The sequence below is a fragment of the Sus scrofa genome, chromosome 1, assembly GCF_000003025.6.
Source record: "Sus scrofa isolate TJ Tabasco breed Duroc chromosome 1, Sscrofa11.1, whole genome shotgun sequence".
Taxonomy (NCBI): Eukaryota; Metazoa; Chordata; class Mammalia; order Artiodactyla; family Suidae; genus Sus; species Sus scrofa.
The window spans coordinates 41,237,481-41,256,297 of NC_010443.5; the positions used below are offsets into that span (position 1 = coordinate 41,237,481).

The window sequence follows — 18,817 nt, forward strand, 5'->3', positions numbered from 1 at the left end:
GCTAGGAACCATGAGGTTGCGGGTTCGATCCCTGCCCTTGCTCAGTGGGTTAACGATCCGGCGTTGCCCTGAGCTGTGGTGTAGGTTGCAGACACTGCTCGGATCCCGCGTTGCTGTGGCTCTGACGTAGGCTGGCCGCTACAGCTCCGATTAGACCCCTAGCCTGGGAACCTCCATATGCCACGGGAGTGGCCCAAGAAATGGCAAAAAGACAAAAATAAATAAATAAAATAAAATAAATAAAATGATACCTTCAGAGAAATGTCTGTTTAGGTCTTCTGCCCACTTTTTGACTGGGTTGTTTGGTTTTTGTTGTTGTTGAGTTGTATGAGTCCTTTGTATATTTTGGAGATTAGGCCCATGTCAGTTGCAACATTTCCAGAGATTTTGTCCCATTCTGTGGGTTGTCTCTTAGTTTTTTTAATGATTTTTTTTTTTTTGGCTGTGCAAAAGCTTTTAAGTTTATATCCCATTGGTTTATTTTTGTTATTATTGTCATTATTCTAGGAGGTGAACCAAACAAGATGTTGCTGTAATTTACATCAAAGAACTTTCTGCCTGCCCTGTGTTTTCCTCAAGTTTTATGATATCTGCCCTTACATTTACTTCTTTAATCCATGTTGAGTTTATTTTTGTGTATGGTGTTTATTTTTTGTATATGGAGAATGTGCTTATTTCATTCCTTTACATGTAGCAGTCCAGTTTTCCCAGCACCACTATTGAAGAGACTATCTTTCCTCCACTATAGGTTCTTGCCTCCTTTGTCATAAATTAGTTGGCTCTAGGTGCCTGGGTTTATTTCTGGGCTTTTTACTCTGTTCCACTGATCTATGTGTCTGTTTTTGTGCCAGTAACATACTCTTTTCATAACTGTAGCTTTATAGTACAATCTGAAGTCAGGGAGTGTGATTTTGTTTTTGTTTTTCAATATTTTTTTGGCTATTTGGGGTCTTCTATGTTTCCATACAAATTTTAAAATACTTTGTTCTAGTTCTGTGAAGAATGTCATTGGTAATATGATAGTAATTGCATTGAATCTGTAGATTGCCTTGGGTAGTATAGTCATTTTGACAATGTTGATTCTTCCAGTCCAGGGTCATGGTATATCTTTCCATTTGTTTGTGTCATCTTTGATTTCTTTCATCAGTGTCTTAAAGTTTTCAGAATACAGGTCTTTTGTCTCTTTAGGTAGGTTTTTTCCTAGTTTTTTAAAATCTTTTTGAATGTGATGGTAAATGGGATGTCATCTGCAAACAGTGATAGTTTTACTTCTTCTTTTCCATTTAGATTCCTTTCATTTATTTTTCTTCTCTGATTTCCATGCCTAGGACATCCAAAACTGTGTTGAATAACAGTGGTGTGAAAATAGACATTCCTGTCTTGTTCCTGATCTTAGTGGAAATGCTTTCATTTTTTTCACCATTAAGAATGATCTTAGCTGTGGGTTTGTCATATATGGCTTTTATTATGTTGAGGTAGGTCCCTCTATGCCTACTTTCTGGAGGGTTTTTATCAGAAATGAGTTCTGAATTTTGTCAAAAGCTTTTTCTGCATCTATTGAGAACCTTATATGGTTTTTACTTTGCAGTTTGTTTTTTGTTGTTGTTTGTTTTTTGTTTGTTGTTTGTTTGTTTTGCTTTTTATTGCACCTGCAGCATATGGAGGTTCCCAGGCTAGGGGTCTAATCTGAGCTACAGCTGCTGGCCTATGCAACAGCTCCAGCAACACAGGCTCTGAGCTGCGTCAGTGACCTTCACCATGGCTCACAGCAATGCCAGATCCTTAACCCACTGAGCGAGGCCAGGGATTAAACCCACAACCTCATGGTTCCTAGTCGGATTTGTTACTGTGCACCACAATGGGAACTCCACTTTTCAGTTCATTGTTGTGATGTATTGATTTTTAGATGTTTTTAAGATTGATTTTAGAATGCTTGCATCTCTGAGATAAATCCCACTTGTCATGGTGCATGATCCTTTTACTATATAGTTGGATTTGTTTCACTAATATTTTATTGAGGATTTTTGCATCTATGTTGATCAGTCATATTGGCCTATAATTTTCTTTTGTTGTGATATCTTTGGTTTTGGTGTCAGGTTGATTTGCCTCATAGAATGAGTTTTGGAGTGATCCCTCCTCTGCAATTTTTTTGGAAGATTTTCAGAAGGCTAGGTGTTAACTCTTCTCTGAATGTTGGATAGATTTGGCCTGTGAAGCCATCAAGTCCTGGACTTTCGTTTTTTTGGAAAAATTTGAATCGCATTTTCAATTTCAGTACTTGTGATTGGTGTATTCATATCTTCCATTTCTTCCTGGTTCAGTCATAGTAGGTTATACCTTTGTAAGAATCTTTCCATTTCTTCTAGGTTATCCATTTTATTAGCATATAGTTTCTTATAGTAGTCTTTTAGAATCCTTTGTATTTCTGCAGTGTCAGTTGTACCTTTTTTCATTTCTGATTTTATCGATTTGAACCCTCTCCTTTTTTTCTTGATGAGTCTGGCTAAAGGTTTATCAATTTTGTTGATCATTTCAAAGAACCAACTTTTGGTTTCATTGATCTTCTCTATTGTTTTCTTTGTCTCTGGGTCATTAATTTCTACTCTAATCTTTATGATTTCTTTCCCTCTACTAATTTTGGGCTTTGTCTGTTTTTCCTTTTCTAGATGTCTTAGGTGTAAGGTTAGATTGTTTGAGATTTTTTTCTTGTTTCCTGAGATAAGTAAGATTATATTGCTGTGAATTTCCATCTCAGGACTGTCAGAACTGCTTTCTTTTTTATAATTTTTATTTTTTCCATTACAACTGGTTTGCTGTGTTCTGTCAATTTTATATTGTACAGCATGGTGACCCAGTTACACATACATGTATACATTCTTTTTTTCTGACATTATCATGCTTCATCATAAGTGACCAGACATAGTTCTCAGTCCTACACAGCAGGATCTCATTGCTAATTCATTCCAAAAGCAATAGTTTGCATCTATTAACCCCAAGCTCCCCATCCATCCCACTCCCTCCCCTTCCCCCTTGGCAACCACAAGTCTATTCTACAAGTCCATGATTTTCTTTTTTGTGGAAAGGATCATTTGTGCTGTATATTAGATTGCAGATATAAGTGATATCATATGGTATTTGTCTTTCTCTTTCTGACGTAACTTCACTCAGTATGAGAGTCTCTAGTTCCATCCATGTTGCTGCAAATATGTTTTTATAGCATATAAAATAGTTAATAGTATCAAAAGACTGAAAATGATGCGAATGTCTTAAATACAGGATGGCTGACTAAATATGGTTTATCCACAGTACAGCACTATGCAGTTGTAAAAATAAGTGAGAAGTATCCCTATATATTTCCATGGAGTGATATACAGGATTTTGTGTTAAATGAGAAAAAGAGCCAAAAAAAAAAAAAAAAAAAAAAAAAGAGCGCTTAGTATGTTACTATTTATATAGGAAAGGGTAGGGATATATATACATGTACAAATCTGCTTGTATTAAAAACATGAAAGAATGTACCATATTTTTTTAAACTATTTACTTATAGGAATAGGGAATGAATGAGCTGAAGAGTTAATGAATATACTTTATCTTTGTAGTCATTTAAATAGTTTATATAACAATATGAATATGTATAGTTAATGAATATAACAGTACCCACTTGATGGTATAACCTTAAAAGGGGCACTTTTTTTTTTTTCTTTTTTTTGACCACACCCACAGGAAATGGAAGTTCCTGGATCAGGGATTGAATCTGAGCTGCACCTGCAACCTGTACCACAGCTGAGGCAACACTAAATCCTTAACCCACTGCACAAGGCCAGGGATTGAACACATGCCTTTGCAGAGACCCGAGGTACTGCCAACTGGCTTTGGATCCTTAATCCACCGTGTCACAGCAGGAACTCCAAGAGGCACTGAAAAAAAGAAAATTTTTTTTTTTTAGACAAAGGAGAAAAAAATAGCTTTACTGCTTTGTCAGGCAAAGGAGGCCACAGCAGGTAATGCCTAAATACTCTGGCCTCCTTTGGGAGGGAATAGGTAATTTCATAGTTTCAGAGTGGAAAATAGGGTTACAGGTAAGAATCAGGGTAGATGCAAGTTTAGTGACCCCAGGCCTGGTTCTGATGGTCCTCCTTCTTTCTGGTATGAAGAATGCTTCATGAAGTAGTTAACATCTTCCATTTATTGGCAAAATTTTTTAACGGTTTTTTAAAATTGAAGTATATTTGGAGTTCCCGTCGTGACTCAGTGGTTAATGAATCCGACTAGGAACCATGAGGTTGTAGGTTTGATCCCTGGCCTTGCTCAGTGGGTTATGGATCCGGCATTGCCATGAGCTGTGGTATAGGTTGCAGACGCGGCTGGGATCCTGTGTCACTGTGGCTCTGCCGTAGGCTGGCAGCTGCAGCTCCGATTAGACCCCTAGCCTGGGAACCTCTATATGCCACAGGAGCGGCCCAAGAAATGGCAAAAAAAAAAAAAAAAATTGGAGTATATTTATAATGTTGTGTTAGCTCTAGATATAAGCAAAGTGGATCTGTTTTATACGTGTGTGTGTGTGTGTGTATGTATTCTTTTGCTCATTCTTTTCCATTTAGGTATTACAAGATATTGAGTTTAGTTCCCTGTGCTGTATTATAGGTCTTTGTTGTTTATCTGTTTTATGTATAGTAGTGTGTATATGTTAGTCCCAGCCTCCTAATTCATCCCTTCTACCTTTCCCCTTTAGTAACCATGAGTTTGTTTTCTGTGTCCTGTTTTGTAAATAAGATCATTTGTAGCATTGTTTTAAATTCCACATGTGTTATCATATGATGTTTGTCTTTTACGTCTAATTTCACTTAGTATGAAAATCTCTAGGTCCATCCATGTTACTGAAAATAACATTTCATCCTTTTTATGGCTGAGTAATGCACCATTGTGTATATATGCCACATCTTTTTTATCTGTTCCTCTGTCAGTGAACATTTATGTTGCCTCCATACCTTCACTATTGTAAATATTGCTGCTATATTGGGTTGCGTGTGTGTTTTCTAATTAGAATTTTCTCTGGCTATATGCCAGGGAGTGGAAATGCAAATTCATATGGTTACTCTATTTTTAGGTTTTGATTTTTGTTTTTGTTTTGTCTTTTTAGGGCCGTACCTGAGGCATATGGAGGTTCCCAGGCTAGGAGTTGAATTGGAGCTGTAGCCGCTGGCCTACGCCATAGCCACACCAGTTCTGAGCTGCATCTGTGACCTATGCCACAGCTCACAGCAATGCCAGATCCTTAACCCACTTAGCAAGGCCAGGAGGTGAACCTGCGTTCTCATGGATACTAGTCAGATTCGTTTCTGCTGAGCCATGACAGGAACTCCCTATTTTTAGTTTTTTTAAGAAACTTTCATACTGTTTTCCCATAGTGGCTGCACTAATTTACATTCTTACATTCTTACCAGCTGTGTAGGAGGGTTCCTTTTGCTCTACACACTGAGGCCCTTTAAAACACAGTAATTTGATTGTATATGCCAAGTGATATGTTGTCTGAAAGACAAAACAGCAAAAAATACTTACTGTTTTAAGTAATCATACTACTTGTAGTGGTTTTGGCCTTATTATTCTGGATCATTTTTGTCTTGCGTGATAAATGAAAAATTAGTGCCATTGTTAACTCCGTGATTCAGTATATTTCATATGATTTCAGTTATATGTGGAATCTTAAAAGGATACAAATGAACTTATTTGCAGAGCAGAAACAGACTCACAAACTTTGAAAAACTTGTGATTACAAAGGGGACAGGTGCAGGGAGAGAGGGGTAGACTGGGGGTTTGGGATGGGAATGTCCTAAAATTAAGTTGCGGTGATGGTTGTACAACTATAAATATAATAAAATTTATTTTGGAAAATAAGGCATACACAGATATAATCTATAGCAACATATGATGTACTCTACCTAAAATTTTTAAAGAAGGAAACCTATAGAGGAACATAGACTTAAGAAACATATTAACCAAACAAAATTTTTAAGCTGTGATGCGTCTGGTTCATGTACTGCTTTCATCCTTTTATGTATATTTGGGATAATTCCATAATCAAAATATTAAAGAAGAAATTCATCATATCTATTTGGACGCATACTATCTCCTTTGCCCTTTTGGAATCTGAGACTGTCAGATGATTTGCAGACCATTGCTTTGTATAAAGGTAAAGAAGTTATTTGCTTAAGGGTGAAAAACTGACTCATTGTTCAGCATTCTTCCAGGGAAAGAATGTTTTATAATTCCATTACAGTTCAATAATTCGGGACTATTTTGCACATGTAAAAGCAATAGCAGATATAATTCCTGCCAAGTGAAGAAGGTCATATATTTAAAAAGGTATGTCTCATCTTTCAGTGTGAGTCACATGAGAGTAGGAGCCAAGACTTTTGTTCACTTAAAAATTATTATACTTGTTGTAGATTGGGTATATAAGTATTTGTTAAATGAATAATAAACACTTGTACATTTGTTATGGAACATTTGTAACATTTACATAGCACTTGATGTATTTTCAAAGCTCTTTCAGTTATCTCTCATTTTCATAAGTTTTTTAAGGAACATTTATTTCTTAAAAGTTAACATGTGCATAATAGGAAACTGAAAAACACAAATAGGAAGCAGAAAACAAAGTCATCAATAATCAAGTGGTTTACATTTTGAGGTGTCGTCCTAGGTCTCGTCTCTGTATCTACAGAATGGAGCATCCATTTTTTATGTAATTGAGACCATATAGTTATGTGTCCTGATTTTTCACACATCGTGAATATTTACCATTTCAGAGTCCCAAAGCTATATGAGTATTTTGTTTTGATAACCAAGAATACACTACACCAGTCTGGAAGGAATAAAAAATGTAATCCTGCCTTTCTTGGTGGAAAAAAATTTCATAAAGGACAAAAATAGCAACAGGCCTTAAGATAAAGATATTATTAGTTATGATTAAAATACTACATTCCCTTAATGTTCAATTAAAAATGACTCATGGAGTTCCCGTCATGGCGCAGTGGTTAACGAATCCACTAGGAACCATGAGGTTGCGGGTTCGGTCCCTGCCCTTGCTCAGTGGGTTAACGATCCGGCGTTGCCGTGAGCTGTGGTGTAGGTTGCAGGCGCGGCTCGGATCCCGCGTTGCTGTGGCTCTGGCATAGGCCAACGGCTACAGCTCCGATTAGACCCCTAGCCTGGGAACCTCCATATGCCGCGGGAGCGGCCCAAGAAATAGCTAAAAAGACAAAAAAAAAAAAAAAAAAAAAAAAAAAAAGACTCATAAAGCAACAGAGTATACAAAGTATAATGCTTCTAAGAGGATACGTTTTCCGATATAAACTATTAAAATAATAGCAAGGAGGTATGTTTCCACCAAAACTTAACAGTATATTCCTATAGAAAAGCCAAAAGATGCACACACATCAGTGGTTATCATCAAAACATGAGTAGGAACAGAGGGAGTTCCCGTCATGGGGCAGTGGAAATGAATATGACTAGCATCCATGAGGATTCAGGTTCGATCCCTGGCCTCACTCAGTGGGTTAAGGATCCAGCGTTGCCATGAGCTGTGGTGTAGGTTGCAGATGCATCTTGGATCTGGCGTTGCTGTGGCTGTGGAGTAGGCCAGCAGCTATAGCTCCCATTTGATCCCTACCCTGGGAACCTCTATATGCCAGGGGTGCGGCCCTAAAAAGACAAAAAATACATATATATATATATATATGAATAGGAACACATTCACATGCATTCTCACCGTTATACTTCTGCCCTTCTGCTGCGAACCTAATGAACAAGTCCTGACTTGTTTTTGAGACCATTTAACAATTCCATCTCCAAGGTGCTGCTTTTATATCAGTTATAACAGATTTTTACAAGTCAATTAATTCACTAGCCCTACTTTTTATTATATGTCGTCACCTTAGGACATCTAAACAGCTTAGATGTTGCAAGGTAAAGAATGAATCTTGTCCACAGTGAGCATAGGTCCTTTACAAAAATGCATATCATTTTCCCTCTTCTAAATTTCCCGTGTGTAGAAAAGACTGGTATTATCTCCACTTAATGGAAGCAGATAGTGTATAGAAAACAATGCTTGAAAATTGTGTAACTGCCAGAAAATTGCAATTGCACTAGAAACTATAATAAAGTAATTGCAGATTTGGGGGCAACTTTCTTTTAATCAATATGAATAAAGCTTGATAAGTATTTTGACTTTAGGTATCTTTGAATCATAGAAAGTTGCCAAGTTTACAGGTCAAAATGAGTTGATTATTAACAGTTTCACACCATTCAACATGTAGAATAGTCAGGTCAACTAGAAAGGATATAAAAGCTGTTAGCCCTTCATCACTGTCTACTTGCTAGTCACCCTTGAAGCTGACAACTGAATGGGAACTGCTTTCTCTAGCTGCTAGGATCATTTGTATTAATTTCCAGTCTTCACTTATTTCCCCTTGTTCATTCATCCAGAGACTCCTTTTTATTAACAAAGCAGGGCCCTGAGTTGATTGGCATTAATAGCTGTAGCAAAGAACAGACAGCACCCTGGCAACAGTATATTAGGGAATTAGAAGTTTTGCTTCTAAGCGAAGAACCACTGACTGCTTCAACCCATCTAGTCAAATAGAAGCATGAGATATTTCCTCAGTCTGTAAGAGCCATACTGTGTGGATATTTGTTGGGCAGTGGAAGTTTGGGGACAGACTTGACATACAAACCCACTCTCCAGTTTAAGATCTAGGAGAAGAATCAATTGCTATCAAGTGAAAAGTAAAGTTGGGACCAAGGAAATTATATATATTTTGTCTTTTGTCTTTTTTAGGGCTGCACCCGCGGCATATGGAGGTTCACAGGCTAGGGGTCCAATCGGAGCTGTTGCCGCGGGCCTACACCAGAGCCACACAGCAACACCAGATCCTTAACCCACTGAGTGAGGCCAGGGATCGAACCCGCAATCTTGTGGTTCCTAGTCGGATTTGTTTCCGCTGCACCATGACAGCAACTCCCCAGAATATATTTTTTAAAGATCAAAACAATAGAACAAAAGAAAATTTGTGTATGTCTATGACAAATTAAGCCACTCCTATATCTATTCCCATTACCTCTTGTCTTCCCACTTCTAAAAACTATAGAAAAGAGAAGGTCAATAAAGGGAATCTATCCTCATTGGTAATTTGTAACTGATAAACGAACATTAACATATTGGAAAGTAATTGTCTCAGTTTCCCAGGAGTATCAAAGTACTATGAACTGAGTGGTATAAAACAAAAGAAATTTACCTTCTTACAGTTTTGGAGAAGAAAACACTAGAATACAAGTGTTGGCACTAGGGGAAGAATGGTTTGATGCCTCTCTCCTAGCTTCTGATAGGCGTAGCTATTTCCTGGCTTATAGATGCATCACTCCAATCATCTGTCTTCACATGACATACTCCATATGTGTCTTTTCAGTGTTTTCCTCCTGCATTCACATTGTTCAGCTTCCTTGATACTGGTCACATCGGAATACGGCTCACTCTCATGAACTCATTTTAACTTGATTTCTTCTGTAAATTAATGTCACATTCACAGGTCCTGAGGGGTTAGGACTTTGACATTTTGATGAGGGGAGTAGAGACACAGTTCTACCCATACCATCGCCAAAATGTTAACAATGTCACATTAACACATTAACTGTCTTATTTTTTTAATTTTTAATTTTTTCATAATGGACTTGCGTTGCCTTTATAATACAAAAAATATTATTCAGAAAGTAAAACAATTTTTATAAAAGTCTGTTGAATTCTGTACATTAGGTCTTAGTTTTTATGTTATGTAATTCTGGTTGTTTTAAATTATTTTCTGTTTCAACAAGAGTCCATTTGCATTAATGCGGCATTTAATAATCTGTCATCTGCATAATTATACATCTGTGATTACAGGTAGGATAGAAAAAGCTCCCAACTCTGAATTAAAATAGTGTCAGCATTTATTATCTGTAAGAGCAGACTGGTGTTACGGGTAAGAAGAGGACAATATGAATAAAGAAAGTATTTAGTAATAGCTCTTTGAACAATGTGAACACCATCAGTTACCCCCAAGTCCTGAGACTGAAGGCCGTGAAAGTATTCTCACACAATAGGTAAATAGGTGAAGCATCCTTATTAGGCTGCTTGTGTGTGGAATGTCTTTCTATTTTGACTTAATACCAATAAGCTCTTCATTGTGGGAGTTATTGGGTACTGCTTTTTAGAGTCAAATATAGTTTTAAAGCTTTCTAATAACTAACTTTTTTTTTTTTCTAGATTTGCCTGCAATGGATAACTCAGTGTTTTTGGAATTATCTAGATTGGATAGAAATCTGCCATTATATTGCCACTTGTGTTTTCCTTGGCCCCGATTATCAAGTGTATATCTGTATAGCCATCTTCAAACATCTACAGCAAGACATTCTACAGCACACTCAGACTCAAGATCTGCAGGTTTTCCTCAAAGTAAGTGACTTTATTTCTAGACGAAAAATGTTGGTCGAGAGTTAATAGTCAACTTTAATAGGGTGTCTAATGCCAGATACTCTTTTAGACATGCATACAATCCTAAAAATACCCATGAGAGGTAGGTATTATCTTCATTTGAAATGAGGAAACTGAAGCACCTAAGTTAAGCAAATTGCCCAAGATAAACAGCAGGTGAGTGGTGGGCCTGGGATATGAAGTTATGATGCCTAGATACAAAACATTCTATGCCAAGGCTTACTTTTTTTTTTTTTTTGTATTCCTATATCTTATTTGGTCAATAAAAATTCATTCTTAATACAGAGCTTAGTTACTTTTAAAAAGCATTTAATGTAATTTCCTATACCTTCATATTCTGTTTTTCTAAACTTTCAAATATTTTTATAAAATGTTTCCGTGAAATATTCTATCACAACACTCTTTTTACAGCCACTACTATATTAATATTTTAAAGCAAGATATAGTTGCTTTATTTCTCACAATAATGTGACTTTTCTATCTATGGACTTTAGAAAAACAAGATGTATAACTACATCCCTGTGTGCAGTTCTTACTGAAAAGCCACCCACTGCAACTCCTAAACACATGTATGCATAAGTACACTCCAAGCACCAGTGGTCATTTGCTAGGTTTTTTCCAAGTGGACAATTTCTATGTGAATTAATTTTATATTTATTCTTTACCATTATATACTTGTCAGAGTTATTTTTCATTTAATAAGGACTTTCTGTAAGTAAATATCTTTGATCATTTAAAATTGCCAAACTATCAAGTATTTTTATTTCATAAATAGTGAACTCAAAAAGATCTCACACTTCCTACATATATCAATAGAATTATAATGTTAGAAATAATCTTTTTTTGTTAATAGCACACATTTAATAGGTTTTTTTTTTTGACTCTGCTTCTTTAGAAAATTGAATTACAATACAATAAAGAGACAAAAAGACATGTAACCATTTTTTTAGTAACAATTATTTTTGAAATACATTCAAATAATGGGAGTAATTTTTTTTTTCTTTTTGCTTTTAATCAGATATACTGCCTTTCATTTCATTCCTGTAGTATTGGAAGAGTAGACAAATCAGACTTGATGAAAGGATGGAAAAATAGCAGATATAACAGGGAGCAATTTAAGAATCTATGGTAATGTTCACCTAATCATAGGGAACTTTAAACAACATAAGTAGAGTTCAGATGGTCAAGATAATTGAGAACAAGATAAGATTCTTTAACTGTAAACCAACTATAATGGAAAAAATAAAAAACAAACAAAAAAAAGACTAATTCAAACTTTCCTACTTTCTGCCTGAAGCTCCATGGAATTTTTAGTGTCAGGTCAACACATAAAGAAAAAAAACCTTTCAGAAAGCCCAGCACATCATGTTGTCATGCCAGCATTGGCATTGGCAAGTTCTACATCCTCATCATTATTTTATTTTATTTTAATATGGCTGTGCCTGTAGCATACAAAAGCTCCCAGGCCAGGGATAGAACCCAAGCAGCCACAGTAGTGACAGTGCCAAATCCTTAACAGCTAAAACTACGTTAAGCTCCCTACAGCCTCATCTTCAGGGACAATTCAGTTGCCCCCATCCTCACAGACATACATTGATACCCAGCATACCTCTAACCTGCCTGTTCTCTCATCTCCCTGCCCCCAGCATATCCTTCCTCGCCTTCAGCTTTATCTAGTTTACACCTGTTCCTTTCTCAATTCCTCTGCCTCCTTCATGCCAGAGCCCTTAATTTCTGTTTTTCCTCAGCACTTCCCAGTGTGGTTACTACTGACCTTCTCATCACTGAGACCTTCATTTCTGCTACCAGAATTCTGAAATGTTCCCCTTTGACCTTAGCCTCTTGCCTCTACCATTTCTCCCATTATTCTGTCTCCTGACTCTTCCTGACCCGGAGGTCATGATTGACAGGTGAAGACTCCCAGCGATTCTCTATACTCACTTTACTCTTCTCAGATCAAAACATTGCATTCCCTTCCTTTGACTTTTTAAATTGTTTATTTATTTATCTATTTATTTACTCGTCTTTTTAGGCCCACACCTGAGGCATATGGAGATTCCCAGGCTAAGGGGTCAACTCAGAGCTGCAGCTTCTGGCATACACCACAGCCATAGCAACACCAGATCCGAGTTGCGTATGCCACCTACACCGCAGCTCTCAGAAACACCAGATCAGATCGTTAACCCACTGAGGAAGGCCAGGAATCAAAACTATGTCCTCATAAATACTAGTCACTTTAGTTTCTGCTGACAATGGGAATTACCCCTTCCTTTGAATTTAAATGAGAGTTTTTCCCCTCTCACTCATTCCTGCTGGCCCTGTTCTTTTTTTTTTTTTTAATTTCTATTTTTTTCCATTATAGCTGGTTTACAGTGTTCTGTCAGTTTTCGGCTTTACAGCAAAGTGACCCAGTCACACATACTTATATACAGTCTTTTTCTCACGTTACCATGTTCCATCATAAGTGATGAGATGTAGTTTCCAGTGCTGTACAACAGGATCTCATTGCTTATCCATTCCAAAGGCAATAGACTGCATCTCTTAACCCCAAGCACCCCATCCATCCCACTCCCTCCCCATACTCCTTGGCAACCACAAGTCTCTTCTCCATGTCCATGATTTTCTTTTCTGTGGAAAGGTTCATTTGTGCCGTATATTAGATTCCAGATATGAGTGACAGCATACAGTATGTGTCTTTCTCTTTCTGACTTAATTCACTTCTATGAGAGTCTCTAGTTCCATCCATGTTGCTGCAGTGATCGTAGAAGTATTCTTAATGAAATGAAGTATAACCAGACAATGGTTACATGTAGAAGGAAACTTTAGAAAAAGAAAAAAGTGATCTGCAGCTGGTAATTTGGAGAATAGGGCTGGTTAAGCAAATGAACATTATTACATTGAGGACAAAATGTGGGTTCCTTTTCAGTTAGGGACATTTTTATTAATTGTAGATAGGGATTTTATTAGTTGGTCAGATAGGGATTTCAGAGTCTGAAATTTTCTCAAACTCTTAGATTTGAATATATTCTAACCTATAATTCTCTATCCTCTTATCCCACTTTAGTTTGTCTTACAGTGTTTGTCACTGGCTGAAATGATTTTTTATACGTTTTTGTCAATTTTCCCTGGTATAATGTGTAAGCTCTATAAGGGCCGATTTTGTATGTCTTGTTTACTGATGTATTTTTCAATGCCTCAAATGATACCTGGCACATAGCAGGTGCTCAGTAAATACTTGTTGATAGAGTAAACAAAGAAATAAATATAAAGGGAGAGATGAATGAACTTAGTTTTATTCACATTGAATAACAAACATTACTAACACCTTCCTTTCCACCAGAAGGGTGTCTTTGTATTTCATCATCTTTAAATGCGATTAATGTTGGTGATTATTACAGTTTTATCTCTTTCTTTAACAGGGAAAAGTTAAAATATGACTTATAAATGGTCACTTCTTCAAATATGTCCCAAACTCTTTTCTGCTATCAATTTAAAGCTAAAAATTTTTTAAATGAGGGGGAAAAGATTATTTTTATTACTTAAGTCCTATTTAAATTACTAAAATTTTAATTGGTTTAAATCCAAACCAAGTACATGTTGGCAAAGAATTAATTTGAGCACTTGTGCTGGAACTAATCTTACTTCTTACTCCTGCTATTTGCATTCATCTGAGTTATTAGGAAAAGTGTCTTTCTAATACTGTGACTATTTTTTGTTTTATTTTCAGGGGTAAGTCTCAAGGTCACTGAACTTTTTTGGTGGGCAGTTCCTTTTCTCATGAGATAAATTCCAGTGTTTATTTTTAAATATGATTTACATACCCCTTTACTCCATTAAGCCCTGTTATAAGCTCTTGTTTACAAAGAATATAAACGTGTACATGTGTACACTATTTTTCACTTATTTACATATTAACCAATAGTGAAATTTAATTGAGGAAGTGATTTTTATTCCTCCTCAGAAGATCCCCCAAGTCATTAGAAAGATAGATGATTTGTGTGTGTGTCTTTAGGGCCTCACTCGCAGCATATGGAGGTTCCCAGACTAGGGGTCCAGTCGGAGCTGCAATTGCTGGCCTATACCACAGCCACAGCAATGCCAGATTCGAGCCGTGTCTGCCACCTATGCCACAGCTCATGGCAACGCCAGACCCTTAACCCACTGAGCGAGGCCAGGGATCGAACCTGCATCCTCATGGGTACCAGTCAGATTCGTTTCCGCTGAGCCACAACAGGAACTCCAGAAAGACAGAATGTTTTTAAGAGTCCTCTTTAAACTGTAGTAATGGGGATTAAATCTTGGAAATTATGTTTTATACTTTCTGATCTAAAATCTCAGACTTGCTCAGAGGGAAAAAACTTTTATCAATAATTCTCCATATAACTGCATACCATAGCCATAATAATATTTTTATGTAGATTACACATTATCCCCTGACTCTATGTATTTAATGATGACAGCTTCTGAGAGGAAAGAGACGGTAAAGTAGAACCAGTGACTTTCACGTTTATTGTGTATAGTTATGTGGGCTTTTTAAATTTGGTGTATTTGTTTTTGTTTGTTTGTTTGTTTTTCTTTTTCAGTCACACCCATGGCCTATGGAAATTCCCAGGCCAGGGCTCAAACTTAAGCCTCAGCTGCAACCTGTGCCACAGCTTCAGCAATACTGGGTCCCTAAGCCCCTGCACCAGGCTGGGGATTGAATCTGCATTGCTGCAGAGACAATGCCAGATCCTTAACCTTTGCCATAACAGCAACTCCATGAATGCATCTTAATGTGATGAGAATGGAAGACAGACATAAGTTAAGGTGTGTTATAATACAGGCAAGAAATGATGGTGACTTGGACTAGGGTAACTGAAATGTAGATGTGAAGAAGTAGTTGAATTTAAATATGTTTTAAAGATGCAGCAGTAGGGTCTGCTGATAAGCTTTGTGGAGATGTGTAAATGAAGAGTCAAGAATACTGCCACAGTCTTGGCCTGAGAAAGTGGGTGAATTATGATGCCATCCACTGAGGCAGATCCTTAACTCACTGTACAGCGCCAGGGACCAAACCCACGTCACCACAGAAATAATGCTGAATCCTTAACCTGCTGTGCCACAGCCAGAGCTCCTTTTTTAAATTTTTTTGAAGAATGGGCCCATACTTCTTTTATAGTTAAAACTGCTTTTTAAAAAGAGGATATCGAATCATAATATAAAAATAGATAGAATAAGCATTTGACTGTGGTAAATAAATTCAAGTAATAAGGCCCAACTGAATTAGTTTTCAAAAGATTGAGAAAACACAAATATGTTTTCAACTATAATCAGTTATCCTGAGAAACTTTAGATGATGAGTATTTTCTAAATTGAAAATACTCAATTCTCTCTTACCAATTTAAGTTTCATGTATTGACAGAAAGGGGCATGATAGAAGCATTGTTTAGGAATAAAATCTTTCTGAAGCATGTAGTATAGATAAAATATCAACCATTTTGTATTCATTTTGTTTTAGGCACAAGATTTTAAATCAGGTAATTGAATCTAGACTGAGTGCCTTCATTTCTGGTAGCATGCTGAACAGTTCTTCAAGATCAATTATTAAAAAGATGACTTGAAATTTCTTAATTCAGGTTTATCCCCCTGAAAAAAATAAGCAGAAAAACTTGTTTATTGTTCCTCATTTAATTAAACCACTAAAATATTACATTAGATGAATGCCATGGGTATAAGTTTATCAGCAAGATATTTTCTGAGTTTTTCACAGTATCTTTTTAGCCACAACAAAAATGTGGGTTGGATAATAGAGCAGCTAAGTGCATTATTCCCACACTGTGGTGATTGACAGAATAGTACTGAGCTAGCAGGCAACTTCTAAAGGTATGATGAAGAGCTTAGTCCTTGGACCTAACGTTTATCTGTAATAGCTGATAGTTCAGCAGTCTGTAGGCATCAAACTTCCAGAAACAAAAACATCATCCAAAAATAAATATACTCAAATATATCAGCATATTTGAAAGTCTAAAGTTGGGATTTTTTTGTTGTTTGTTTTTAAATGATTTTTATTTTTTCCATTAGGACTGGTTTACAGTTTTCTGTCAATTTTTTGCTGTACAGCAAGGTGACCCAGTCACACATACATGTATACATACTTTTTCTCATATTATCATGGCTCCATCATAAGTGACTAGATATAGTTCCCAGTGCTATACAGCAAGATCTCATTGCTTATCCATTCCAAAGGCAATAGTCTGCATCTTTTAACCCCAAATTCCCAATCCATCCCACTCCCTCCCCATCCCCTTTGGCAACCACAAGTCTGTTCTCTAAGTCCATGATTTTCTTTTCTGTGGAAAGGTTCATTTGTGCTGTATATTAGATTCCAGATATAAGTGATATCATACAGTATTTGTCTTTCTAACCTCACTTAGTATGAGAGTCTCTAGTTCCATCCATGTTGCTGCAAATGGCATTATTTTGTTCTTTTTTATGGCTGAGTAGTATTCTATTTTGTATATATACCACATCATCTTCTTAATCCATTCATCTGTCTATGGACATTTAGGTTGTTTCCATATCTTGGCTATGGTGAATAGTGCTATAATGAACATGTAGGTGCATTTGTCTTTTTCAAGGGTGTCCTTTGTTTTTAACAGAGTTTCCACCCTCCTCCTGCCACGCATGTGCACGCACACACACACAACAGGTTTAGGGAGACTTAAAATACTCAGTCCAGGCTGGCTGTTTTGCATTCCTCTCTGCATGTTAGTAGACTGGCAGTGATTTTGGTTTTAGTTTATGAATACAACCTGGGGACAAATGGCACTGAAATCCCAGAGTTGGAAAAGATTGCCTTCCAGTGAAAATCAGACTGTGAAGATGCAAAATACTTAATTAAAATGTTTCAACTGGCGTTCCCGTCGTGACTCAGTGTTTAATGAATCCGACTAGGAACCATGAGGTTGTGGGTTCGATCCCTGACCTTGCTCAGTGAGTTGGGGATCCGGCGTTGCCATGAGCTGTGGTATAGGTCGCAGATGCGGCTCAGATCCCACGTTGCTGTGGCTCTGGTGTAGGCTGGCAGCGACACAGCTCCAATTAGACCCCTGGTCTGGGAATCTCCATATGCTGCAGGTGTGGCCATAAAAAAGACAAAAAAAAAAAATGTTTCAAGTAAATCCTGCATGTTACGGCAAAATCAGTTTATAATTATGCAAAATAAGATTAATTTCAACCTGTCAGTGAATTAACAAAAGAGTTTGTTGCTGCTGTTGCAGCTATAGTTACCTGAACATGTTGACAGGGTAAGAAATGGAGATCAGACTGAAAAAGCATTTGTATACTGAGCTCTTTAAAGACAGAAATGTTTGAGGAATTAATGAGATGTTATCTGTAAAATAGTTCTAGATAATTGTATGGCACATAGCAAGAGCTTTTTTAAAAGTTAACAGTTGCTTGAATTTCTGTTCCATCCTTCTCTTGTTATTAAGAAAAAACATGTTCTGACAACACAGAAAAGAAATAGGGTTTTCTCCTGAGTTCACTGCTAAACTACATACTTTTGCTTCCATTTTTTCCTCCAGTCCCTGAGACATCTTAATATTATATAGTACAACCTGGCATATACTTCAAATCAATGTTAGGAACATTCTCTTGTATCTGATCAAGACCTATTCCCTCACTTATCCAGCCAAACCTGAATATCTCTTAGTCATCACATGTACCCCACAGCTGAGTTAAAATCTTTAAGAACTCCATACTCTATCCTAAATGTTTAAAAACCTCATATTCTGTTCAGAGCCACACATTCTATCTTAGCTTTTCTGATCTTAAGGTTCACTAGGGTCCTTGTTAAAATTGATATACCTAGATTCCTCCCCAGACCTATTAACACAGTTTTCATGACAGAGGCCTAAGTTGTCAGATTTTAGTATAAAATCTCAAATACTTTACAACCTTTAGAATATGTAAAAATGTTACCTTTGGAGCTTGAACACCAGGGATTCAGAAGTTTTGGGGATATAGAGTCCAGGAATGTCTAGTTATAGCAAATACCTTAGGAGGAACATACTAGAAGAAATATAACTTATAGATTATTTCCACCTCTTTGACCAGGGAAGAAGATCCTTTTTCATCTAATAGGTCAGACACAATACACATAAGGTCATCTCTAGCAAGGGTAAAGAGCTGAGCTGAGTTCTCAAAACTCTCTCATGAAACCTACCTATGTAATTTGGTGCTTCTTATGTGAGAGATGACATTAATGCAGATCTTTTGTTAAATGATCTCAGTGTATAGTAAGTTCTG

The 18,817-nt window shown here is 36.8% G+C and overlaps 1 protein-coding gene across 7 annotated transcripts in view; it reads left to right on the plus strand.

The window, feature by feature from the left end:
* TBC1D32 (TBC1 domain family member 32) overlaps nucleotides 1-18,817 on the plus strand; it is a 207,635-nt gene that overhangs the window by 179,699 nt on the left and 9,119 nt on the right. For 6 of the 7 annotated variants that reach the window (XM_013988502.2, XM_001926894.5, XM_021088926.1 and 3 more), the window contains one exon: nucleotides 10,298-10,486. In XM_013988502.2, coding sequence (XP_013843956.2) covers nucleotides 10,298-10,486 — 189 coding nt within the window. Of the gene's footprint in view, nucleotides 1-3,723; nucleotides 3,857-10,297; nucleotides 10,487-18,817 lie in introns of those variants that run through there. The other variant, XR_002343100.1, reaches the window with a different exon arrangement.